General features: G+C 52.0%; 1 protein-coding gene across 1 annotated transcript in view; it reads left to right on the forward strand.

Annotated features, from left to right (window-relative positions):
* HSPG2 (heparan sulfate proteoglycan 2) overlaps positions 1 to 26588 on the forward strand; it is a 167935-nt gene that overhangs the window by 76670 nt on the left and 64677 nt on the right. The window contains 26 exon segments of the mRNA XM_020983019.2: positions 3369 to 3503; positions 3814 to 4056; positions 4190 to 4309; positions 7406 to 7537; positions 7816 to 7960; positions 8079 to 8230; positions 10006 to 10152; positions 12115 to 12278; positions 12389 to 12568; positions 13124 to 13320; positions 14225 to 14372; positions 14840 to 14967; positions 15217 to 15303; positions 15420 to 15481; positions 15973 to 16040; positions 16873 to 17013; positions 18341 to 18523; positions 19935 to 20114; positions 20330 to 20448; positions 21046 to 21157; positions 21586 to 21699; positions 21926 to 22053; positions 22733 to 22819; positions 24641 to 24690; positions 24837 to 24955; positions 26047 to 26187. Of these exon segments, the coding sequence (XP_020838678.1) occupies positions 3369 to 3503; positions 3814 to 4056; positions 4190 to 4309; positions 7406 to 7537; positions 7816 to 7960; positions 8079 to 8230; positions 10006 to 10152; positions 12115 to 12278; positions 12389 to 12568; positions 13124 to 13320; positions 14225 to 14372; positions 14840 to 14967; positions 15217 to 15303; positions 15420 to 15481; positions 15973 to 16040; positions 16873 to 17013; positions 18341 to 18523; positions 19935 to 20114; positions 20330 to 20448; positions 21046 to 21157; positions 21586 to 21699; positions 21926 to 22053; positions 22733 to 22819; positions 24641 to 24690; positions 24837 to 24955; positions 26047 to 26187 (3482 nt within the window).

Here is a 26588-nt window from a genome sequence, read left to right on the forward strand (position 1 = left end):
TTTGTGTCTGTGGGGGGCCTCGTGTGCTGTGTGGAGCATGGGCCTGGCATGGGCATTACCAGGGGAGTGGTAGCAGGGTGGGGCACGTGCTGTGTGTGTTTGCCTTATGTGCCCTGGGTGCTGTAGGGGCGGCTGTTGGGAGGTTCAGTGCCTCCACAGGGCATTTCATTTGGAAACATCCCCTTTTAGTTGAGCCCAGCTGGGTCATTCATCCTGAGAAGCTGTTCTAGACCCACTCTGATCTTACCGCTCTCACCATTGGTCCCTCCTTGCTGGTGTAAGCCAGAGGGGAGACGGGTGCCAGGGACTAGGTTGCAAACCCTAGATGGGTATACTTACTTATACTTATTCTGGGCACCTCAGGAGAGCTACCCAAGGGAAGGGTCCTGTGGTGCCATGGGCTCCTGGCCACCATACTCACTCACACTTCCTCTCTGCTTTCTCACCAAAATGGCATCACCATACCCAATACCTCTTTAGGACCAACATGGCACCCACTTTACTTGGGCCAACCACCCCTCATCACATATGGCAGCACCATCTTTTTTCTTGACAACCCAGAATACTGTTCATGGATAGCAATCATTGCTCTTTCTAATTATCTTGATGGGGTTAGGAAGTGGGGAGGGGATCCATCACTGGGTTCCCTTCTCCCACACCTCAGCCCTCAGCTTTCCTTCATCCTCATGTGTACCTCAGGCTCTGTTATGCCCGTGCCAATACCTGTCCAGGTACTGACCAAGCCTAGAACTTGTGCTATGCCCCCTGACCGTATCAGTCAGACTCATGGCCCCAAATGTGCCACAGGGACTGCTGACCTCTGGAATCCCTTTCCCCAGCCATCTCTAGAGCCAGGATGAAAAATGCCTTCATCCAGGGTTTACCCCTTTTCTGTGCCCTCCACTTTCACTTTCTGTGTACCTCCTGTCCAAATGCATCTCCTCATACAGCCCCCTCACGCCCCCAAACCTCATACTTGGGTATGAGAGATGGAATGTGTCTCTCCCCCTCAGGTATATTTGCACTAAAAAACCAAGGCTCACCCCAAAGGAATCAATTACTAAATGTTATTTCAGGTACTAGCAGGTAGAGGAGAGATCTTTTTAAGCCGAGAGAAGGGTTTTCTTAGCATACTTCACGGCCAATGGCTGACTGCCTTGGGTTGGAAGAAAAAGGGTGAGGAAGAAACAGAAATTGACAGCAGAGTATGGCAGAAAAAGTACTGGATTTAGGGTCAAAGGACCTGGGTTCAGATCTTGTCCTTCTGCTAGTTGTGTGACCTTGGGCCAGGAACTTCCCCTCTCTGGGCCTCAGGTTCTCAAGGTCCTCTTCAGCTCTAATATTCTGTGCTCCAAGAGTCTATTCACCTCTGACATTCCATATTCAAATACCCTGTCCTGTGTAGAATTCCTTCCAGCCTAATCCTGCCATCACAGAGCAGGGGCCGTGGGACCAAAATGCCATAACGGCCATGATGCCCTACGCTGCTTACCAGGCCGACCCTCAGATGGCCAAGGGCAAGCCCAGCGCTGTTCCTCCACATTCATTCATTCATTCACTCATCAGATAGCTCCTTTATGCCTCATTATTCCCATGTGCCACATCAAGGTAGTATTTCTTCTCCCTCCCTCAAAGCACTAGAAACATGGCAGCTTTATTTATACTGTTGTTGTTTCAGTGGGCTCAACCCTCTCTGTTGGTTCATGGGATGAACCAGCCAGAGCTCCCCCCCTCAAAGGCAACCTTGCATTCCTGAAGCACCTACTATGTGCTAGATGTCTGGGATGCAAGCAGAACATTGGGATCACCCCTGTCTTCAGCAGGTTCATGCTTTACTAGGAGGACACCACATGTTTCTCTAAGGAGACAGAAGAATTGTGGTTTTTTTACTAGACCTGTGAGAAATTCCCTGCCCAAAGCGCCTGGGAATCTTCTCTTAGAATCTAGAGGGTTGATGGAGGGCATTGAGAGGTTGAGTGCCTTGCCCTGGGTCCCAGCCAGGATGAGTCAGAGGTGAGACTGGAACCCAGGTCTTCCTGACCCCAAGGCCTCCTCCTCATCCACCATGCCTCATACATACCAAGTAAATACCTAATTTTGGCGTGAGGGCAATAACAATTGGGAGGAATGAGGAAAGACCTTGAGGGAGACACTGAAGCTGAGCCTTAAAGGGGATGGGAAGGTTCAAGAGCCAGATGAGGAGGGAGGCAGGTGTAGGCATGGGAAACAAGTCTATGCAAGCGCACAAGATGGAATCTTACATGGGGAACGGCATAATGGCTGGAATTGAAAGGAATAGTGTGTATTCACCTGGGAAAGAGAAGCTGGAGCCAGACTGTGCAGGGCTTTCAATCTCGAGGGAGAGATGTTTGCTTGGTCTTCGGGGCAATAGGAAGGAGTATATTGAGCAGAGCCAGGCTTTAGGACTCTCTCTGGCAGCTATGTGGAGGGAGAGAGGAAAGACCTGAGGCAGGCTCACCCACCAGCAGACTGCTGCCATTAGAGGGGCTACACCAGATGGGTCGTTGTGCAGGAAGAGGAGAGGGGACACACGGGAGAGATGCTGAGGAGGAAGGACTGACAAGAGTTAGCCATTTATTTATCTATGGGGGTGAAGAGTCAAAGATGACTCCTAGGTTGGGAACCTGGCCAACTGGAAGGACCAAGGTGCCCTTGACAGAAGTAAGAAAGCTAGCAGGAGAGCTAGGTTGAAGGGGGAAGCTAATGAGCTCTCTTCTGAACACGTTGAATTTGAAATGCCTACATGTCATCCAGGAGACAGCTGGTAACACAGGCTCAAGAGGGAGATGAGGGCTGGGTACATAGATCTGGGAGTCATTTGTAGAGAGACGCTAGGTGAATCCATCCAGCAGACGAGAACACTGAGATAGTGTAGAGAAAAAAGAGAACAGGGCCTAACACAGAGCCCTGGGGGCTTCCCCATGTATAGGGGGACTGTGCATGGATAGTTCTTTTGCAATGAGACTGAGAAGGATGGGTTAGACAGGTAGGAGGAGAATCACAATGTAATGATATGAAAACCCAAGGAGGAGAGGATTGCCCAGGAGGTAGTCACCAGTGACAGATCCTACCTTGACATCAAAGAGGGTAATAAGACAGAAGCATAGATTGCTGTGAATGTGAAAAGAATATGAACAGCCCAACCAGGGCTTGACAGCTGGGATACCCTGATGCCCAATAAGCTAGGAAGCCTTGGTCTGCCCCCATGGGACCTTTCCGCAAGTCCTCCACTTAACCATGGCCCAGCATTGCCTCAAGCTCGGAGACCTCTCTGCTCCCCAGTTTCCTTAACTGCTTGTCACTGACTGTCCCTCCCTCCTTCCCCAACTATTCCTGTCTTCCTATAGTGACACCCCCCTCCCGGCTCTGCACGGACAAAGAATTTGCCTGCCGGACCCACAATGAGTGTATAGCCCTTGAGTATCGCTGTGATCGGCGGCCAGACTGCAGGGACATGTCTGATGAGCTCGATTGTGGTGAGGGTCAGTGAGAGTCAAGGTGGTGGTGGGGAGGGTAGGCACAGAGCAGAGTCAAGTGGACATGGGAGTGCAACTGAGGAGTATTCAGGTGTGGAGCAGTCCAGGTAGTGGGCATAAGAAATGGTCCAGAGGAGTCCTCTGGTAAGGGGTAGGCTGTTGGGAATGAAGAACAGGGCAGAAAGAACCAGGAAGGGTTGGCTAGACAGGTGAGGTAGAAGACCATGACAAGGGACTGGAAAGTGGGCACCAGGAGGAGGGACCCCTTTCTCTAGACAATTCACTGATATTTCTTCCCTCCATTATCTGCTTACAGAGGAGTCCACTCTACCAGAATCCACAGTACCACCTCCAAGAACCCCAGCCCCAACCATGCCGCAGGTACCATGGACAGCACCTGCCCTGGCCTACCTCCCAGCTGGCCCACCTGGCCCAGCTGGCCTACCCCAGCTCTGTGGACACCACGAAGCCTCATGTGCCAGCGGGCAGTGCATCCCTAAAAATTATTTCTGTGATGGGCAAGAAGACTGTATGGATGGCAGTGATGAGGAGAACTGTGGTGAGTGAGATGGCGCAGGAACTGAGAGGCAGGTGGCCCCAGGCCTCTTTCTTCTCCTCCTCTCAGGTCAAGTAGAAGGCCTTTGGGGAGCGGGGAGATCACTGGCAGAAGCCCTGGGTTTTTGTCCTTCCAGATCCCTCCTTGCCCTGTGAGCCCAATGAGTTCCAATGCAGGGACAGACGCTGTGCCCTCAAACTCTGGCGATGTGATGGGGACTTTGACTGTGAGGACCGGAGTGATGAAGAAAACTGCCGTGAGTTCTCAACAGCCCAATCATTCCCTTCCCCTCCACCAGCTCAGGCCAGGAAGAGTCTACAAACCATTCCTTAAATTGGGGTAGGAGGAAAGCTTTGGGTATTCCATAGGACAGCTCCCTCTTAGCCTCACTAGATCAGAGTGCAAGCTAATCCAGCATCATTTACAACGCCCAAATCTTTTCTACTTGCTAGGATTGCATAGGACATAGAAGAGCTGTGAGCCACCTGAGAACAGAGAATAGTCATAGAATCAAAAGGGGCCTTAGAACTCAGGATGTCAGAGCTGGGAGGGATCTTAGAACAGAGAATGTCAGAGCTGGGAGAGATCTTAGAACAGAGAATGGCAGAGCTGGGAGGGGCCTTAGAACACAGGATGTCAGAGCTGGGAGGGATCTTAGAACTCAGAATATCAGAGATGGAAGGGACTTTAGAACAAAGAACATTACAACTGGGAGGGGCCTTAGGACAAAGAATCCCGGGGCTAGGAAGTAGCTTAAAATATTGGAAGTTAAAGCTTGGAGAATATTTAGATTCTTTAAATTTTTTTTTTTGTGAGGTAATTGGGGTTAAGTGACTTGCCCAGAGTCACACAGCTAGTGAGTGTTATGTGTCTGAGGCCAGATTTGAACTCCTGACTCCAGGGCCAGTGCTTTCTCTCCGCTGCACCACCTGGCTGCCCCTTTGGAGAATATTTAGAACATAGAATTTTGAAACCAGAAAGGACTCTAGAACATAACCTGATAGAACTTCTAGAACAGGCCTAGAACCCAGGGTCATAGAACTGGGAGAGCCTTAGAGACCATCTAGCCCAATGCTCTCATGTTGCAGATGAGGAAGCTGCAGCCTAGAGAGAGGAAGTCTTGAGCTTCCCAAGGTCATGCAGGGAGTCTGGAGCAGAGCAGTGCTCCCCATCCAGCGTTCCACACTGCCTCCCCAACCGAATGGCCTAAACCCAGTAGTGTGGCTGCCTTGAAAGGCACTCCCAAGGAGGGGAAAGCCATCCAACTTTGGCATCCTGCTTTTGCTACCTTGTCTTCCTCCCCCTGCCTTGAGGCTGATACCAGCCCCCTCCAGCCTCAGCAGAGCTGCCCTCTCTTGCCAAACCTGCTCCCACCAAGCTCACACTTGCCTTGGGAGGTAGAGAGAGAATGAAGTGCTTTGGCTCCAGAGCTCTTCCCTTGGAATCCCTTGTCTGGCCACAGGCAACAACGGCCATTTGGGGCAGAGGCTTAGTGTAGCAAGGAGGAGGCGACGGTGTCAGGAAGCCAGGGTGTATCATCATCTTTTTTCCTGCTCCCCCCCTTACCTAAAGGAGCTGCCTCTGTAGGAGGACCCCTGCCCCAATGACGGTTTTTATGGGGCAAAGTGTGTGTATGAGAGCAAGAGACTGTGGGACGTTGCCATGTTTGTGTGATTGAGATTGGGTGGTTGTGTCTGACTATGACATTGTCATGCTGTGTATCTGAGGCTGTAGGGTTGTGTGTGACCGATATTATCATGTGCGTTTGAGATTGTGTGTGACTGTGATGTTGTGTTGTGTATCTGTGATTGTGTGTGACAGTGACATTGTCATGTTGTGTGTCTGAGACTGTGTGGTTGTGTATGACTAACTGATATTGCCATGTTGTGTATCTGACTGTGGTTGTACTGACTGATATTGTCATGCTGTGTGTCTGAGACTATGATTGTGTGTGACTATGACATTGTCATGTTGTGTATCTGAAGCAGTGTGGTTGTGTGTGGCTGACATTGTCATGTTGTGTGTCTGAGATTGTGATTGTGTGTAACTGACATGGTTTGAGGCACCACGAGATGTTATCAAAGGCACTAGGAGAGAAACAAAGTGGACTTATTGCATTTATTTGTCAATGCAAAGTTTAGGGAACACAGGGATTCCTGTCTTCATAAAATTTACTGATCAGTCAATCAACAAGCATTGATTAAGCACCTACTTTTTGCCGTGAACTGTGCTATCAGGGGGATAAAATGTATGCCCAGGCAGCTCACCTCGCAGGTATCCTGTATGCATGTCATATGTACGTAATTGTTCACATGTCGTCTCCCCCATGGGAGCTCCTTGAGGGCAGCTACTATCTTTTGCCTTCCTTTGTATCCCCAGAGCTTAGCACACAGTAGGTGCTTAATCAATGCGTGTTGATTGACCAACTGATACCATTACGTGATAAACACACTGGAGTTCTGCTGAACAAAGTGCTGCAGGAGACTTCAGGAAAGTGCAAGAAAGTCAGGTGAGAGGAGGCTGAGTGGATTTGGTAGCATCAGATAAGGAAGGGTCTCCATTGCCAGGAACAGGGTTTGAGCTTTAATGGACGATTTCTGATTGGGGGAAGGACGTGGCTAGGTCTCTGCTTAAGGAAGTTAGCAAAGGAATGTGGCTGGAATAATTTGGTAAAGAGTTGGGCTAGACAGATACTAAGGGGGGCAGCTAGGTGCTGTAGTGGATAGAGCACCAGCCCTGAAGTCAGGAGGACCTGAGTTCAAATCCAGCCTCAGACCAAACACTTGACACTTACTAGCTGTGTGACCCTGAGCAAGTCACTGTAACCCCAATTGCCTAAAAAAAAAATCTAGACAGATACTAAGGGCCCTCCCAGCTCTAAAATTCTCTGATTCTTGTGCCTGAGCAGAGAGAAAGAGAGAGAGAAAAGAGAGAGAGAGAGAGAGAGAGAGAGAGAGAGAGAGAGAGAGAGAGAGAGAGAGAGAGAGAGAGAGAGAGAGAGGAAAGAAGAAGAGGAGGAGGAGGAAGAAGAGGAGGAGGAGGAGGGAGAAAGAGAGAGAGACTTGGTGTCAGAGACTCTTTTGACCTAAGTAATCTGGTGTGTCTGTGTGACCTCTTGTATGAGATTGTGTGACATGGACTGGGTGTGACTTTGTGTTTGTGCGTATGTGTGAGACATTGTGTGATATGATGTGTGTGACCTTGTTAATATGAGACACAGTGTGATAGGATGTATGTGAAAACCTTTTTTCTATGTCTGTACCATTGGGGGTGGCCTCCCCCAGTCCCAAGGGGCCCTCTGCCTGGAGCTACACCTCCCCTGTGCCCACACTGTGCTTTTGTGCCCTCACAGCCTCCAAGCTCCCAGGGGAGTTCTGTGCACCAACCGAGTTTCGCTGCGTCTCCACCAACACTTGCATCCCGTCCAGCTTCCACTGTGATGATGAGAGTGACTGCCCAGACCGTTCAGACGAGTTCGGCTGCAGTGAGCACAGCGGGAAGGGAGGGCATGGGGGAAGGGGCCCTGGCTTCTGGAGCTGGCTCTGAGAGTGGATCTTGGGGGGCTTTCACTCATGGCTTCGGGTCTCAGCTCCCCTCCTGCCTGGCCTGCTGCCCCTTTTCTGGCTCCTTGTTTCTCTGCGTGTCCAGCAAATTTTCCTGGGCCCCCTTTCTTTGCCCCCTGTGCCCCTTCCTCTTCTCCCCCCCCACATTTAGAGCTCCCTCACCCTTCACCTCCAGCATCCTCTCCCTCTGTGCCCGCAGTGCCCCCCCAGGTGGTGACCCCACCCCAGGAGTCAGTTCAAGTGTCCCGAGGCCAGACGGTGACCTTCACCTGTGTGGCCATTGGTGTACCCACCCCCATCATTAACTGGAGGCTCAACTGGGGTCATATCCCCTCACACCCCAGGTACAGTGAGAGTTTAGCCAAGGCTCCCTGCCAGGGGCAGGGACTCTGGAGGGGGAGGGGTCCCCTGCTCCCAGAAGGCTTTGGGCTGAACTTTGTGCTCCTCTGTACCATGGCTCAGGGTGAAAGTGACCAGCGAGGGTGGCCGGGGTACCCTGACCATTCAGGACGTGAAGGAGGGTGACCAAGGAGCTTACACGTGTGAGGCCATGAACTCGCGGGGCATGGTGTTTGGCATCCCAGACGGTGTCCTGGAGCTCATCCCTCAGCGAGGTATGAAGTGGGCAGGGAGCCCAGACAGGCTCTGGTGGTGGGAGGGAGGGCCTCTGACAGCTCGTGTCCCAGAGCGACGTGGAAGGAGCAGGAGAGAACTCTGTGCTCACCTGTGGCAGCCAGCCAGGACAGCTGGAGACCAATGAGTACATCCCCAAGAACTACTCAGCCTGGAAATGGACAGAGGGCATGGGGAAGGCCACCCCCCCATCCTGCTGCAATTTAAAAGATACTGACAAAAATAGGAGAAAATCTGACTCCTCAAGGCTCTTGTGAAAGAAAAGCCGGGGCTGGGGATGGTGGAAAGGAAACTGCATTTGGAGGCAGGAGATCATGATTTGGGTCTGGTCCGATGCTCACCAGCTGTGCAACTCTGGCCAAGTCGCCCCCTGGGAGCCTCAGTTTTCTCATATGTAAAATGGGAACAACCACACCCACACTTGCATTACCTCCCTCCAACAGAGTTTCTGTGAGGAAGGTGCTGTGCAAACCCTAACAGGCCACAGACATGGGGACTTCGATTGCCGCATCAGACTGTCCCTCCCCAGACCAGAAAAAGAGGCCTTCACAGATTTCCAGTGTCCCATGTAGTGCCTACAAAGAATTCCTGTTAGAAGCAGCTCATGACACAGTGGTTAAGTGGAGTTAGGAAGACCTGCTTTCAAATCCCACCTCAGACACTTAGTAGCTGTGTGACCCTGGGAAAGTCACCTAACTTCTGTCTGCCTCAGTTCCCTCATCTGTAAAATGGGGTTGATAACAGTACCTACCTCACAAGGCTGTTGTGAGGCTCAAATAAGGTGATACTTGTCAAGTACTTAGCCAGTGCCTGGTGTGCAGTAGGTACCCACTTTTGTTTCTTCTTCCTTCTGTTAACGTTACCCACAACAGAAACTCTCTTCCATTCCTATCAAACTTTTAAGGTTATTAAGCCTTTTCCTTGGAGCAGCTTTGAGAGGTTGGTGGTACGGGTATTGTTTGTTATCGTCCCCATTTTTCAGATGATGGCACTGAGGCTCAGAGAGGTCATGAGATCATAGGCTTAGAGCTCGGAAGGACCCCAGAAGCCTTCTAGTCCAACCCCTCATTTATGAAACTGAGGTCTGGAAAGGTGATGTGATCCAGAGTCACATGGGTAGCTAGCTTCGGAGGTCAGAGGTGACCCCCAGCCCTCTGACCCAGTGTCATTTCCGCAGCCGCCCCCTGTCCCTACCATCCTACCAGGCCAGTCTCCCTCCCATTCCACGTACACACCGAGCTCCTTTCCACCTCTGCACCTTCGCTCATGCTGGGCTCAGGCCCCCTACAGATAACACCCTCTCTCATCCTCTCCACCTGGCTAATTGCTCAAAATCCTTCCCCCTTCCTTTAAGGCCTGTTATGAGGCCTAGGCTACCCAGCTAGTAACTGAAGCTAATGTCTGCATTAATGTTTTTAAGGTTTGTAAAGTGCTATCTATATATTATCTCATTTGACAGTGAATGTCAGAGCTGGGATTTTGAACCAGTCCTCTGCCTCCTCTCAGGAACTGGGAAAGGGGCAGCTCTTTATTGCCCACCTGGTAAAAGTAGGGCATAAAGAAAAGAAACCTGGCATTGGAGGCACTGAATTCAAATCCTACCTTTGTGACTTTGGGCCAATCCTTTTGCTGCTCTGGGCCCATTCATTTCTTCCCCTGTACTCCATGTCCTCCCTAGGGATGAGGCTGTCCCAGTGAAGGGCCACCCCCCCTGACCAAGGCTTCTGGACTGACGCTGGTGCCCTCCGCCCCACAGGTCCCTGCCCTGACGGGCATTTCTACCAGGAGGACAGCGCCACGTGTCTGCCATGCTTTTGCTTTGGCATCACCAGCCTGTGCCAGAGCAGCAGCCGCTACCGAGATGTGATCCGGCTGCAATTCGACAGACCCAGTGACTTCAAAGGTAGGAGATGGTGGGCCCAGGGTCGCTTGGAGGCTGGTGCTCTTAGAACCCAAGCCAGAGGCCACCTCAGAATGACAACCAGAAGGGCAGGGTGTGGGTAACATTGCCGGCTTCAGGGAGGGACATGCCACATTGGGAAAATGGAAATATACATCATTCGTTCCACAGACATAAAGTGCCTACTGGATACAGAGGCTGGTGAATAGCTGGGGATAGAGCATGGGCTGGGGGTGAGCAGGGGAAATGTAGAGCTTACTATGTGAGGTCGCTGTTCTCATGGAGCAGCCTGAGGGCTGGACGGCACACAGCTTCAGGTGACAGGTACCCAGGTAATACAGCGAGACAGTGAGATGTAGTGGTCAGGAGACCTGGGTTCAAACTGCTCCTCCAAAGCTCACCACCTGTGACCTTAGGGACAGGCCTCAACAGCTTCGTGTGCCTCAGTTTCCTCATCTCCAGATTGATGGCTTCCAAGGACCCTTTCTGGGGCAGCCAGCTGGCTCAGTCTATAGAGCACTGGGCCTGGAGTCAAGAAGACTCATCTTTCTGAGTTCAAATCCAGCCTCAGACACTTATTAGCTGTGTGACCCTGGGCAAGTCATTTAATCCTGTTTGCCTCAGTTTCCTCATATGTAAAGTAAGCTGGAGAAGGAAATGGCAAACCGCTCTAGTACCTCTGCCAAGAATATCCCAAATGGGGTCATGGAGAGTTGGACCTGACTGAAAACGACTCCAGACTTCCAGCTCTAAATGCAGGATCCTACAATCCACTGAGTAAATTGTGTTTCTTTGTGGGTCTGAGATCACTTGGCTAGACTCATAGCCTTGTGGAATTGGAGGGACCTCATAGGCTATCTAGCACCATCCCTGCTCAGAGAAGGCGTCCCTCTCCCAAATGGGTGTCTGGCCTTGCCTCGAAGACACCAGAGACACAGAACCCAGGCACCAACTTCTTGTTAGAGTGATCAGGAATCAGAAAACAATTAAAAAACTTAAAAAATAAAAATAAAATTTTGCCAGGAATCAGAGCTTGCCTCCTGGGCATTCTTTTGCCGCCCAGCTCCTCATTCAGTCCTCCATGACCAAGCAGAAAAAATGGAACCCTCCTTCCATATGGCAGCTGTTTACATAATTGAAGACAGAATCCTTGTGTTTCTCCCAAGTCTTTGCTAGGACTAGACATGGTTAGCTTAATTTGCTCTCAGAATTACTGTTTAGAAACATGAACACTGGAGAAAGGAAGGAGGGAGGAAACTTCCTCCCATTTGTCAATGATGGAGGTGGGGAAGAACCATCTCTGAGAAGGAGTGTCTGCTCAAGGGTTGTTCAGACTTGGGGCATTGCCTCCTTAGGTATAGATTTGAGGCCCCAGCTAGAATCCTGGTCTAGGGGCTGGAGGGACAGCAGCAGTTAGTGAGCATTTATTAAGTGTTTACTATATACCAGGCCCTGAGCTGAGAATTTAAAGAAAGGCCAAAGCAAGGGCTCTGCCCTTAAGGGGCTTCCCCTAAACAGCTCCATACAGCCAAGATATGTACAGGGTGAAGGGAAGCTGACCTCAGAAGGGAAGGCAATAGATGGAGGTGAGGGGGCTGGGGAATGGGACATCGGGAAAGGCCGTCTGCAGAGAGTGGGATTGGAGGCAAGCCTTGAGGGAAGCTAAAAGGCAGAGAGAGGAGAGAGAACATTCCAGGTAAGGGGGACGGCCAGGGAAAAGGCCCAGAGCTGGCCGGTATAGCCGGGTCCTACAGGATGTGGAGCCCAAGTGGAAGAAGATGGGAGAGGAAGGAAGGGTCTACACTGGGGGGGGGTTTGAAATGCCAAAAAGAAGATTTTTGTTTGATTGGAGAGGAAACGGAGCCCCTGGAGATTGTGTAGGGGTATGATATAGACTGGCTTGGCTGGCCAAGGTCTGGAGCAGTCGGGGCCCAAAGCCCTCACTGCATCTCCTCTCCTTACCAGGGGTGAATGTGACAATGCCCGCCCAGCCTGGCATGCCGCCCCTGTCCTCCACCCAGCTCCAGGTAGACCCCGAGCAGCAGGAGTTTCAGCTGGTCGACCTGTCCCGCCGCTTCCTCATCCTCGATTCCTTCTGGGCACTGCCCCAGCAGTTCCTTGGGAACAAGGTGAGGGGGCCAGGCTTCTCACTCATGGTCCTGCACACCTGTGGGCAGGGGCCGGGCCACGTGAGAGAGGGGTGAGACCCATGGCCAGCTCTCTTTCTTTTTCGGGGCAGGTGGACTCCTACGGAGGCTTCCTCCGCTACAAAATACGCTATGAAGTGTCTCGGGGGTTCTTGGAGCCTGTGCAGAAGGCCGACGTGGTGCTTGTGGGGGGTGGACATCGCCTCTTCTCAAGGGGCCACACACCCACCCATCCGGGGGTTCTGAACCAGCGTCAAATCCGGTTCACCGAGGTGAGCGATGGCTTGTGGGGTTCATGGTCAGTCTGACAGAGAGGGCGCAAGCTTTGGGGTCCAAGAAAGCATCCTAAGAGTTCTGGTTTCTAATGCTGACTATACCACTAAGGAGCTGGGTGTCCTCTCCTCTCTAGGCCTCAGGATAATAAGGCCAATACAAAAATGTCAGGTGGGAGTGAACAAATCCTTGAGTATCCATTACGAGCGAGGCCCTTCACTCCACACTGGAAATACCAAGCTAGACTCGCCCTTATGTTCCAATGGGGAGAACAAACATGAAAAGAATTTTTACTGAGGAAGGAAAAACCTTTGTCAGGGAGATTTCCTGGAGGAGGTGGGCCCCTTCTTGGGCCTTGAATGTCAGGATAAGAAGGTCATTGTTTGTACCGTAGGCTGCTTGTTGGAAACGAGAGATGCCTGACTGCCTCGCCTTGGACGTGGGGAAGGGCCCTGGAGGAGGGGGTGGAAGTGAAGGCGAAGGGTGGGGCTGGGAGGAGAGTCCAGGGAGGTGCAGGGAGCTGAGCGGTCCTCTGCCTCCCACCCTGCTTGCAGGAGCACTGGGTCCATGAGTCGGGCCAGCCAGTGTCAAGGGCTGAGCTGCTGCAGACCCTGCAGAGCCTGGAGGGCCTGCTCATCCAGACCGTGTACAACAACAAGATGGCCAGCGTGGGCCTGAGCGACATCGCCATGGACATCACAGCCATCGGCCCCACCCCGCATGGGCGCGTCCACAGCGTCGAGGAGTGCAGGTGACCCCCTGGGGCCACGCTGGGGGGTCAGGGAAAAGCTGAGAGCACCCTTGGGGCAGGGAGCCTCCTCAGCTCCTAAAAGCCCTGGATTTAGATCAAGAAGGCCTGGGTTCAAAACATGACTCATGACTCTGCTACTTGTTCCTTGAGTGACCTTGGGTAGTCCAGTTCACCTCTCTGGGCTTTGATTACCTTAGGACCAGATGATTTTAAAGCTTTTGGGGCTGCAAATCCTACGAACCTGCTTCTTGGGCTTTTGTGAGAAATGTGTTTTTTGTTCAGACCAAACACTTGACACTTACTAGCTGTGTGACCCTGGGCAAGTCACTTAACCCCAATCGCCTGAAAGAAGAAGAAGAAGAAGAAGAAGAAGAAGAAGAAGAAGAAGAAGAAGAAGAAGAAGAAATGTGTTTTTTGTGCATTAGAGAATTACAGAGGGGCAGCTAGATGGCACAGTAGATAAGGCACCGGCTCTGAAGTTAGGGGAGCTGTGTTCAAATCTGGCCCCAGACACTTACTAGCTGTGTGACCCTGGGCAAGTCACGTAACACCATTACCTCCAAAAACAACAACAACAGAAGAATTCTAGAAATATGAATTGGCGTTTCTCTGCCATGGGAAGGGTCTGAGATTTCTTCTACTTAGGGAAATCTTGGTGTGGGAACTCCCCTCTGCCAACTCGGATCTCAGCCCTCCCTGTCTGTGACTTAATAGATAAGTCATTTGCCTGAGGTCATGCAGCTGTGTCAGATTTGAGCCCAGGTCTCCCTGACTTGAAGCTCAGCCTCCAGCTGTCATGCCGTGCCATCTTGAGTTATTAATCCTTTGATGGACTGAAGAGGTTGGAGGAGACAGACCCTTTCATGTCTAACCCTACGATTCTTTGTTTTGTCCTTCACCCCAGGTGTCCCATCGGCTACTCAGGCCTGTCCTGCGAGAGCTGTGATGCCCACTTCACCCGAGTGCCCACCGGGCCTTATCTGGGCACCTGCTCTGGGTGTAACTGCCATGGCCACTCCAGCTCCTGCGATCCTGTGTATGGCCACTGTCTGGTGAGTGGTGCCCGTGGAATTGGACAGACTCTGCTGTCCCACGGGGCCGGGGCTGCGGAGGTGAGGGTCTGGCCCTGTCCTGCCCCCTCTAGATGCTTTTGTTCAGTTTAGGGCACCACATTTTAGGAAGGCCTGAGGGCTGTCATGGGACAGAGGAAGAAAACTCGTTCCATGTGGCCCCAGAAGGGAGAACCAGGACTTGTGCTTATGATGGGAAAGGTTTATCCCCCAGGGACTAAGAGATTTTGACTCAGGAGAAAGAACTTTATGGTAATCAGAGCTGTCCCACAGTAGAACTAGTAGGCAATGAGTCCCCCACCCCTGGAAGTGTTCCAGCAGATTCAGGATGGCTTTGTGCACTGGTGAGGGGTTGGACTAGCTCCTTTCCAGCCTGGGGAGTCTATGACTGTTCTCTGGGAGCACTGGGAGGTCTGAGTTCTGAGCCCCTCTCTCCACCGCCATCCCAGAACTGCCAACATAACACAGAGGGACCGCAGTGTAACAAGTGCAAACCGGGGTTCTTTGGTGATGCCACGCGTGGCAGTCCCACCGCCTGCCGGCCGTGCCCCTGCCCCTACATCGATGCCTCTCGAAGGTCAGTGTCCTCGGGGATGGTGAGTACGTCTGACCTCAGACAGTGTACGGCTGGCACCTTCTCTGAGCCTGGATCCACCGTGGTAGAGCCCTGACTGCACCATGCCAATGTCCATCACCCTCAGGGTCCAGTGCCTGCCTACCCTTGATTCCCCACGCCCAACCCTTTGATTTCCCATGCCTACTCCCTTGATTCTCCAGTTCCTAGTCTACTTGGTGCCCTGTGCCAACTCCCCTCTAATGCTGACAGGTTCTCAGACACCTGTTTCCTGGACACGGATGGCCAAGCCACGTGTGATGCCTGTGCCCCTGGGTACACTGGGCGCCGCTGTGAGAGGTGAGGACAGGATATGAAGGGCAGGGTCCAGTTGGCATGGTCAAGGGAGAAGTGGGGGGTCCTACAGCACCCCAAATAACTCTGAGTGCTGCTGACACAGATTTCTCTCTCCTCAGCTGTGCCCCTGGCTACGAAGGCAACCCTATTCAACCCAATGGCAAATGCAAACCAATCACCAGTGAGTAATGCCAGCCTCCTTTCACTAGCCCTTACTCCCACTGGGCCTTGGGAGGTCGCCTGAATGCCCTTACCTGGCAGCCCCAGCATCCAGTGATGTCTCACAATCTCAACTTTCAATTGCACCCCTTCCCTGTTTTTTGGCTCCTAATAAAACACTATGTTTGGGGCAGCTAGGTGGTACAGTGGATAGAGCACCAGCCCTGGATTCAGGAGGACCTGAGTTCAAATCTGGCCTCAGACACATAACACTCACTAGCTGTGTGACCCTGGGCAAGTCGCTTAACCCCGTTGCCTAACCAAATTTAAAAAAAACAAACACTAAGTTCCCCAAGGCTGCCTCCCTTACTCACCACTCCCAGATGCCCCGTGGCCCTCTGAGTGCTGCTGATGCCCTTTTGGTCACGACCCTCCTTTCCACCGTCAGGGTGTACACTGTCCCTGCCCGGGCCCCGCTAACACGTTGTCCCCCTCCCCTGCCTTCTTCCCCAGCCCAGGCTATTGTGCGCTGTGATGATCGGGGCAGCACCGGCACCTCTGGAGAGTCCTGCCGCTGCAAGGTATGTTGGGCGCTGGGCAGGGGTCGAGGCACTACACATTGCTGTACCTGCCAGAGGTACTGAAAAGTTTACCAAGTGCTGTCTTCACAACCATTGCATGAGGGCAGCAGTGTGTTATCATCCCCACTTGGACAGATTATGAAACTGAGGCTCGGAAGAGAGAAGGAACTCGCCCAGGGTTGTACAATTGGCCTTGAAGTCAGGATTTGAACCCGGGTCTCCCACCTCCCAAGTCCAGTGTTCCTTCTGGTTGTATCCCCTTTCTGTCAAAAAAAAATGCTGCTGGATCTGATGTTCATCAGTCATTCATACAATCAACAAGCATTTATTAAGTACTTACTGTATGCTAAGTGCTATGGATGCAGAGAAAGACAAAAGCAGTGCTGCTGGCCCTCCAGGAGCGCACATTCTAACGAAGGAAACAATTCAGCACATGCATGACACAGGGAGAGGAAAGGGGAAAGCATTTATAGAATTCACATTGAACTTTGAGCAAGCCACCTCCCTTCCCTCGGCCTCAGTTTCTCCACATGTAAAACAAGGGTGTTGGATTAGCCCTTCTCTAAGACTGCTCCATCCCCCATGATCCTCGGCATTCCTCCCTCCCCTGTTCTCTTCTCCCCCCCATCCCTGCCCACTTCTGTCCCAATGTACACCCCCATAGCTCTAGGCCCAAGGCATCGTAGCTTGAGAGACCCTCTAAAAAGGCCAAGGCCCAGCCTCCTTCCTGGGAGGGTGTTACTTCTCATCTGTCTGCCTGCCTCCAGCCCCCTGGGGGCCACACTGGGGCCGAGGACCCCTCCTGAGCTGACACTCTGCTCCTTCACCGCAGCCGAACGTGGTGGGCCGTCTATGCAATGAGTGCTCCGATGGCACCTTCCACCTGAGCGCCAACAACCCAGACGGCTGCCTCAAGTGCTTCTGCATGGGCGTGAGCCGTTACTGCACCAGCTCCTCCTGGAGCCGGGACCAGGTATGTGGGAAGCGGGATGGGGGAGAGGTGAGGGCAGGGAGAGGGGGCTCAGAGGTGGGCGGGGCAGAGCCTGACCACAAGGTCAGAGGATGGGTGCCTGCCCAAGGGAGGCCTCGTGGGCATTCCCCTGCCCGGATAAACTGCCTCAGAAAAGACAGGCTTCTGGCAGGATACACACGCTGTCCTCAAGTGCCTCGTCATGGCCCCAAGGGCATCCTGAGTCAACAAAGGCCTCGCCAGCTGAGTGCAGGCCCTGGCAGGTACTCCCAGCTGAGAAGACCTTGAGACCTGGCGACGTTCCACGTGTCTATTGTTTGAGGACCATGAGAGACATGGTTGAAAGAGGCCTAGGTTTGAATGATATCTGTGCCACATAATACCTTGGGCAACTCCCCTGGCCTGAGCCTCTGTGTTCTCATCTGTCAAAGGAATGGCTTGTACTCCATGGCCTCCTGGGTCGTTTCAGCTCCAGAGCTAGTCTCCTATGACCCTGGACCCCGGCTTGCCAGGGTCAGCTAGTAGAGGATGGATTTTTTTTCAGTATCAAGAGCACATTTGCACTCAGACAACCTGAGTCTGAAATCTGGCCTTGCCACATAATTAATATCTGTGTAACCCACTGCCCTGTGCCTCAGTTTCCTATGCTGTTAAATCAGAGGTGTGTAAATCTTGTAAGTCTGTAAACTGTAAAATCAGTCACACTTGATGCCCTCTGAGGCCCCTTGCACGTCGTATCCACGATCATTCTGACTAGCCCTGCTAAGTGCCAGGAGGTTCACTAAGTCGGCTGCTGGAGGGATGATTTTTTTTTCAGCCATAGCAGATCCTGAGCCTATTTTTAAAATATCATTATTATTGGAAAAATATGTGCTTGATTCCTCCTTTTGGCATGGGAATGACTCTGGGATCTCAAAAGCTCCAGTATGTTCCATGCCACTGGAAAAGTTCCAAGTATGGGTCTGGTGACAGATTGTATCGACTGATGACCAGCCTAGCTAGGTCCCCGAGGGCTGCACTCCTGGGGGTAAATATCTCTTTTTCAATCCCTGTAACCCATTAAATTGACTCATAAGGCCCCAAAAAGATTATGATCTGCATCTGCGATAGGCCTCCCTTCACAGACAGGTCTTGGAAACACCATGGAAAGCTAGGCAGCACTGCCTTTTTGTTCTTTGGAGGCGATCACAGGCTCTGGGTGGGCACAAGCTTTGGCACGTCCTCCCAAGGCTCCAAGGATGGACTCAAGCTGGGCAGGGGCCTGGGGCAGACAGAGGGCCCCCTGCCTCCCTCAGCCCAGACCCATGCTCTCTCTCCCCCTCTTTGCCAGGTGCACGGGGCCTCCCAGGCTGGCGATCACACCCAGTTCAGCCTGTCCAAGGCAGCAGGTGATCACAGCACAAGTGAGGGCATCTCTTCCCCCGCACCCGGGGAGCTGGCTTTCTCCGACTTCCACAGCCTGCTCCCTGGCCCCTACTTCTGGAACCTCCCCTCAAAGTTTCAAGGAGACAAGGTGAGCAGACAAGGGGCCAGAGGGAAAAGGAGAGAGGAGGACATTGCCTTCCTCTTTCATTGGAGAGGGATGGAATGGGCCACGTGTCGTCCCTGTGTTGATTGGTTTTTCATTCTGTTTCACTCGAGTTAAGTGGAAGAGGTATGGTCAGAAATGATTGTGATATAAATTAGTAGGCATCAACAAAACTTCAAAACAAAAGGTTAGATTTAAAATATAGGGGGAAAAAAAGGTGAGTGGGAAATCAATGGTTAGAAAGAAGATGACCCTGATTGCCTTACCAAAAAAAGCTAAAAATAAAAAGAAAGAAGGAGGGAAGGCATTCCAGGAACAAGAGTGAGCCTGAGCTGAGGCATGGAAGGCCTGGAGAAGCAGGCACATCCAGGGAGCTGGAGAGTGTCCATTTTGGCTAAGGCCTGGGACTCATGGAGGGAAAAGTATAAGAGCAGCTGGAAAGATAGAGTGGTATCAGATTGGGGAGGGATCCGCGTACCAGGGAGGGAAGTTGGAGCAGAGAAGGAACTGAAGCCAGACTCTGCAGGAGGGAGATGTTTATGGAGGCAGGATGAAAGATGCAGTTGGAGGAGGCAGAGGATGGGAGCAGGAAGCCGTGTGATGGTTCGGAGGGGAGGTCCATGGGCAGCGTCACCAAGGGAGGGGGGGATGCAAGGGATGCTGGGGACAGAGGGGACAGCACAATGAGCAGCTTCTTTACCCTGTGCTCTGCCTAGCCAGCAGGCACCTGATCACTGTTAAATATGACTAGTCAAAAGGACCCACACGTGAGAAATGTAAATGAGAAATGTAAGCAAGCAAACTACGAAGTGTGGGGCATAGAGAGTATGAGAGCTGACAGGGGCCTTAGAATACACAATGTTAGAGCTGGGAGGGCCCTTAGAACACAGGATGTCAGGGCTGGGAGGGCCCTTAGGACACAGAATGTCAGGGCTGGGAGGGCCCTTAGGACACAGGATGTCAGGGCTGGGAGGGCCCTTAGGACACAGGATGTCAGAGCTGGGAGGGCCCTTAGAACCAGAATGTCACAGCTAGGAGGGCCCTTAGAACACAGAATGTCAGAGCTGGGAAGGTCCTTAGAACAGAGGATGTCAGAGCTGAGAAGAGCCTTAGACTATAAAGTATTAGATCTAGAAAGCCCCTTACAACTTGGAGTGACAGTGCTGAAAGGAAGAAGAATCATCTAATCCTGTATTCTGAATTTACAGAGTAGGAAATTGAGGCACAGCAAAGTGAAGAGACTTATTCAAGGTCTCACAGCCAGCTATTTATGACATTTGAACCCAGGCCTTCTGCCTGCCATTCCAGGGTCCTTTATCTTGGATGAGGCTCCTTTTCCAGCATGTGTCCTTGGAGCTGATGGCCGTGTAACCTAGCCCCTTCTTCCATTCCGCAGGTGACCTCCTACGGCGGAGAACTACATTTCACTATAACCCAGAGGCCGCAGCCAGGCTCCCCATCCCTGCACGGGCAGCCGCTGGTCCTGCTTCAAGGCAATGGCATCTCTCTTGAGCACCACGCCCAGCAGGAGCCTGTGCCTGGCCAGCCCAGCACCTTCTCTGTGCCCTTCCGAGAGGTGAGCCCCGGCCCCAAGCCCTCCCTGATCTCTAGAACAGGCTGGAGGGGGTGAGGTCCATGTCCGTGTGTCTTTCTCAGGCCCGTGGGCCCCAGTGCCTTCCTCCTCACCCGGTGTCTGGTCAGAATGAGCAGCCTCTTTGAAGGGATGAGTGCAAGTTCATCCTGCATAGTCTTCCTAGGAGCCCATGAGGACTTGTGCTTTCTTGTTGACAGCATGCCTGGCGCAGGGCAGACGGGCAGCCAGCCACTCGCGAGCACCTGCTCATGGCCCTCGCAGGCATTGATGTGATCATGATTCGAGCTTCCTTCACTGAGAACCAGGCAGAGAGCAGGTACCTGGCCAGTGATTTGCGCCTGGCATGGGGCACAGCTCAGAGGAGGTTTGGGCCAATGGCAGGTGCTCAGGGGAATCTAGGTAGTAAGTTTCTGGGTGGTTTTGGGGAGTCGATGTGCAATGGCAGGGGGAAATGAACACTAGAGTGAGGTTGGGGAGAGATAGAAAAGGTGGGCCTCTTGTGATTTAGAGAGCCCTAGATTTGGAGTCAGAGGGCCTGAGTTCCAATCCTGCCTCTTATATAAACCAGCTGTGACCCTGGGCAGATGACTTTACTGCCCTGGGCCTCAGTTTCCTCATCTGCAACATAAGCAGATTATACCCTAAGGTCCTTTGGCCTCTGAAATCTCTGATCCTGCAGCCTAGAACGAGGTTGGAGGGGGCTGGAAGATGGTGGGTGGGCCTCTGCTGTTCAGGGTAGAGGGCAAAGAGCTTGATTTGGGGCAGGGGACCTGGGTTCATCTCTTTGTTCTACCACTTTCTCAGCTGTATAAGCTTGTTGCTTAAGTGTCCAGATCTATAAAGTGAGGGGGGTGGGAGGGTGGATTCGATGATCTCTGATGCCCGTGACTCCATGCCCTCCTCCCCTCGAAAGGCTCTCTGGACTGCGCATGGATGTAGCAGTGCCCCAGGTCACGGGGCTGGAGCAGGCTGTGGAGGTGGAGCAGTGTGTCTGCCCGCCTGGCTACCAAGGGCCATCTTGCCAGGTGACCCCCAGCATTCATGTACACCCACACCCACTCCCACCTCCACCTGCAGCCCTTCCCTCCCCTCCCTTCATCCTAGAGACAGTGTTCAAGTCACAATCCCGGCTTTTGCTACCTGTGTGACCTCCAGCAGGTCACTCTGGGCCTCACTTTCCCCCTCTGTAAAATGAGGAGGTGGGTCCTGATGATTTCTTAAGTTTTCCTTTCCCTCCTAAATCCCCTGTCCCCAAGAGCTTCCCTGGCCTTCCTTGACTCTGTGATTTTATTCCTTGCTCCTTGGGGGGCTTAATCCCCCCTCCCCAATTTGTGGCTTCTAGAGATGGTCGTCACTCCTGCCAATAGCTGAGCCCAGGGAAGAAGTTCTGATCTGGGCTGGGGAGTGGTCTTTTGCTGCCCCTGTCCCTCCCTGACCTGCCTTGTCCCCTCAGTACTGTGACGTGGGATACACTCGTACTTCCAGTGGCCTCTACCTGGGCACTTGTGAACTCTGTAGCTGCCACGGACACTCAGTGATATGCGACCCAGAGACCGGGGCTTGCCAGGTGAGACTCTTGCCCGGGAGTGACCCCTGACCCAGTGCCCAGTGGCTGATGATGCCCCTACCAGGGCTCTTCGAGGTGCCAAGGACTCCCAGGGCTCTGAATCCTATGGCAAAAGATAGCCCCTAGCTTGGGATGGAGAGCACAGAATGGGGGGAAAATGGAGACAACTGGCCAGGCTTCCCCACTGACCTGAAGGAACCCAAGGTCTTGACTGTCTCCTTTCTAGGGCTGCCAACACAACACAGAAGGTGCCAAGTGTGAACGTTGCCAGGCCGGCTACTACGGTGATGCCCAGAGAGGTTCCCCTGAAGATTGCAAGCCATGCCCCTGCCACGGCTTACCCTCTAACAACCAGTACGTAGCCCATGCCCTGGGCCCCATTCTTTTCTTCGTGTTTCATTATCCTTGCCTTTCTTTCCCCCTTCCCCTTCCACCCTGTTCTTACACGGTATAGAAATGAGTGGATTTGGAGTCAGATCTGAGTTCGAATCTCAGCTCTGATCCTTACTATCTGTGTGACATTGTTCAAGTCCCTCCTCCAGTCCTCAGTGTCTTCTGTAAAATGAAGGGATTGGGGGGCAGCTAGGTGGTGCAGTAGATAGAGCACTGGCCCTGGAGTCAGGGAACCTGAGTTCACATGTGGTCTCAGACACAAAATACTCACTAGCTGTGTGACCCTGGGCAAGTCACTTAACCCCATTGCCTAGACCAAAAAAAAAAATAAGGGATTGGGCTAGATCAGAAGTGTCATACTTGCAGCCTGCAAAACTCCTGAGTGTATTTCCATTCAGGTTTGATGCCACTGGCTTATATAACCCCTAGGTCCCTTCCAGCTCCTACCTTCTACCATTCTGTAATGACCATTTGTAACAGCCTGTGCTCACAGGTTCCTTTCAGTGCTAATTCACATCCTAGATCCTAGGATTCCTTCTAGCGCTGACCCCTATGCTCCCTGAGAGTCGTCCCTTTCCCCCTGACCTCGGCTCCCAGCCCAGACCCGTCTCCTTCTTGGCTCCCTCTCCCCAAACTCCAGGGGGATCCACACTTGTTTCCTGGACACTGATGGCAGTCCCACCTGCGATGCCTGCTCCCCAGCACACAGTGGCCGCCACTGCGAGAGGTATGTCCTGAGGAGGAGGAGGGCGAGGCCAGAGGAGAGTGGGAGAAAGGGACATCTCTCAGCAAGTCATAGGGGCAGAGATCTAGAATGAGGCAGAACCGACCTCAGAGGCCATGAAGCCGCCCCTTGTTTTCTAGATGAAGGAACTGAGATTTAAGAAAAGTTAAGTGATGTGTCACAGCCTTAGAGGGAGATTGGCCTTTGGGTCCTCCCACTCCCTGGACCACGCTGCCTCCCCATGGCGAGTGGCTGGGGGTGCTTCCTGGTTCTCAGGTCGATTTTATAGACTTGAATTAAGAGATGGACAGAGGGCAGGCCTCCATTGACACTTGACCTAGATCTTAGACCTGGTTCTGCCATTTCTTTAAGCATTTGATTTTGAGAGGCACAGTGCTGTAGAAGCCTTAGGTTTTTCCCCTGTAAAATGAAGGGAGGATTAGATGAGGTTTTCTTTTAAGAATATTTTTAATGGGCAGCTAGGTGGTACAGTGGGTAGAGCACCAGCCCTGGAGTCAGGAGGACCTGGGTTCAAATCCAGTCGGTTACACTTAAACCCCACTTGCCTTGCAAAAAAAAAGTGTTAAAAATTTTTTCCATTACGTGTAAAAACTATTTTTACCATTCTTTTTTTTTTTAATAATTTTTGAGTTCCAATTTCCTTCCCTCCCCTCTCCCCTGATTAGAAAATTTCTAAGCAATCTTTCAGCTCATGGTTTAATGGAGATCATGTTACATAGTGGAACTGAAGAGGTCTAGGACTTTTGGGGTGCTGGAAAATCCCCAAGATCACGGTACCGGGCCCTGCTGAATGAATTCAACTAAAATCTTCTTCAGCCAGAGGAAAAGTTTATTAGCGATAACTCACAGAGGCCAGGTGACCCCCATAAGGACAGGTGGGCATGAGAAAGGCTCAGCCTTGTGGGCCTGAGATTCTCAGCATCTAAATGAGGCCCAAGGTGGATCTTAAATACTAAAGTAACTTTGGGTGGCCAGAGAAGGGGGTTGGGAAAGGGTCTAGGTGAGAATTCTAATTGGGGAGGTCTGAGAGATTGAATAGACAATGGGAATAGCTAATGGAGGGAACAGGAAGGCAGAAGTTTGAAAGGCATCTGCACAAAATAGAGGTGGGGCTAGGACTTTCAAAAGGAGATAAGGGGACTCGATAAGGAACAGTTTGAGATCAGAGAAGGCCTTTCTGGGACCTATAGACAAAAGGGAGCCAGCTTCTTTTAGGGTGAATCTGAATAAGATTGAAAGGTAAGGCGAAGGCTTTCAAAGGGAGATGAGGGTCTGGGGCCTGTGAGTCAGATTCCCTTAGGGGGCCTGTGAGTCAGATTCCCTTAGGGGCAAAGGGCGAAGATCTTGGCTTGGGCCCCGCCCTCATCAGGGCTCACTCTGTGATCCTAAGGCAGGTTATATCCTCAGTTTCTTCATTTATACAATGGAGATGATCATTCTTGTATTATCTATCTTGTGAGGCACCCCGTACAGGGGTGTGCTGAAAAATGTTTAATCAATGATTCTGGAGTTGGGGGTGGGGCAGAACGTGAGCAGGAGATGCTTTTAGCTTTAGTTTGCATTGTTAACATTTTGTCTGTCACTAAATCTCTGTCAATAAGTCAAGCATTTTTCGATTTCTGAGACATAAATGCTCATGTTGAAAATGTAATCATCGGTTCTCTTTGAGCTGGTTTGAGCTGCCTCCAGCGCACCCCTGACCCCATGAAATCACAGAGGGAGAAAGTGTTCTATGGAGACACCAGAAGCATTTGGAAGCCTGGTTGTAATTTTCATGGCTGATGAGTTGATTGTTTTCCCCAGGTGTGCTCCTGGTTACCATGGCAACCCCAGCCTGGGCCAGTCCTGCCGAAGTGAGTGGGGTTTGTGGGAGGGGAAAGGCAGAAGCCATGGGGGGTGTGCCCTTACACTCTGTTCACGGTGGGAGGAGCAGCAGCGGTGGGGGTGTCTGGAGCAGGGGGGAAAGCCATAACTTTCCCTTCCATCTCTCTCTCTGCAGGTGATGTCCCTGGCCCTGGCCCCGGCCCCAGCCCCAGCCCGGGCCCTGATGGCTGTAGATGTGACCCAGAAGGCAGCGTCAGCACCCAGTGTGAAGCCACAGGGGAGTGTCGTTGCAAGGTGAGTAGTGGGAGGAGGTGGCGAGGGGGCTGGGGGCTTGATTCTATGCCTTTGTAGTGGGAGGGGCGATTTCTGTTTGAGGGAGGGGAGGGGAGCTGGGGACTGGGGATAACAATGCACAAAAGTTAGAAACAAGCATCAGGAAAACATTTAAAAATACAGAGAAGAAAACAAAAAGATCTGAAGTTATGAGACTTCCCCGTGATCAAAGAACCAGGTGTATCAGAGGCAGCATTTGAACCTAGATCTTCCCCCCTCTAAGGCCAGCCCTCTATCCACAAGCCACTGCTGCCTCTGTATTTTGACGCCCCCCAAAACTAAACTGTGTGCTATAATTTCATATGCCATCCTCATTTCTGTTCTTCTTTATATCCTGAAATGTTCGTGTTTGTTATGAATGTTAAGTTCATAATAAAAAAGAAAATTTAAATTAAAAAGTCAGAAAGACCACTGAATGTGGGTCTAAAGACCCTGGTTAGAGTCCTGACTCTGCCATCTACAGGCTATGCGACTTTAGACAAGTCATTCGATCTCTCTAGGCCTCAGTTTTCTCATCTGTAAGATGGGAATGATCCTACCTTCTTCACCTGAGTGAAGAGAGCAGTCTTTAAATCTCTATTTGCTGTGAGCTGCTTTAGTCCAGTAGGCTCAGGGCCTTCTCAGGGTGCCTAGAGTCCCTGAGGGAGGCCAACTGCCTACCCCAGGACCTTGACTCAGGCCTAGAGGGAGAGGAGGGGACTGCACTGGGTTAAAAAGTGAGATAGAGCTGTGTGACCCTGGACAAGTCACTTAACCCCATTGCCTAGCTTAAAAAAAAAGCGAGATAGAGAGGGGTGGCTAGGTGGAGCAGTGGATAGAGAACTGGCCCTGAAATCAGGAGGACCTGAGTTCAAATCCAACCTCAGACCAAACACTTGACACTTAGTAGCTGTGTGACCCTGGGCAAGTCACTTAATCCCAATTGCCTAAAAATAAAAAAATTTTTTAAAAAAGTGGGATGGAGGAAGCTCAGGGGTTGCTGGGGTGGGAGGTTGAACCACAAAAGACAGCTAACCTTCTTGTTTGTCTGTGTCTACCCCATCCCCCCTCAGCCCAAGGTGGAGGGTCCTACCTGCAGCTATTGCCGTCCTCACCACTTCTACCTGAGTGCCACCAACCCCGAAGGCTGCCTGCCCTGTTTCTGTATGGGTGTCACTCAGCAGTGTGTCAGCTCCTCCTACACCCGCCACCTGGTATGGACTCCTCAGCTCTGCCTCCTGGCCCACAGCGGCCTGTCTTCTTCCCTCCCCTCCATTACTTAGTCCTGGGACTTCTCCAGAGCCTAGCCCCTTGTTCCTGGGGGGACCTCAACACTGTCTCCATTGTCCGCTGTCTCAAAACTCTTCCTAGTTATCTTTTCCAATGCCCATTCCCCTAGCCTTCTCAGTGCCCACCTCAGATCTACCCCAATGCCCATTCCTCTAGCCTTCTCAGTGCCCACCTCAGATCTATCCCAATCCCCATTCCCACAGCCTTCTCAGTGCCCACCTCAGATCTATCCCAATGCCCATTCCCATAGCCTTCTCAGTGCCCACCCCCACACCCATTTCTGTAGCCTTCTCAGTGCCCACCCCAATGCCAATCCCAATGCTCT

Source organism: Phascolarctos cinereus, unplaced genomic scaffold (genome assembly GCF_003287225.1).
Source record: "Phascolarctos cinereus isolate Bilbo 61053 unplaced genomic scaffold, phaCin_HiC Scaffold_726;HRSCAF=1367, whole genome shotgun sequence".
NCBI classification, from domain to species: domain Eukaryota; kingdom Metazoa; phylum Chordata; class Mammalia; order Diprotodontia; family Phascolarctidae; genus Phascolarctos; species Phascolarctos cinereus.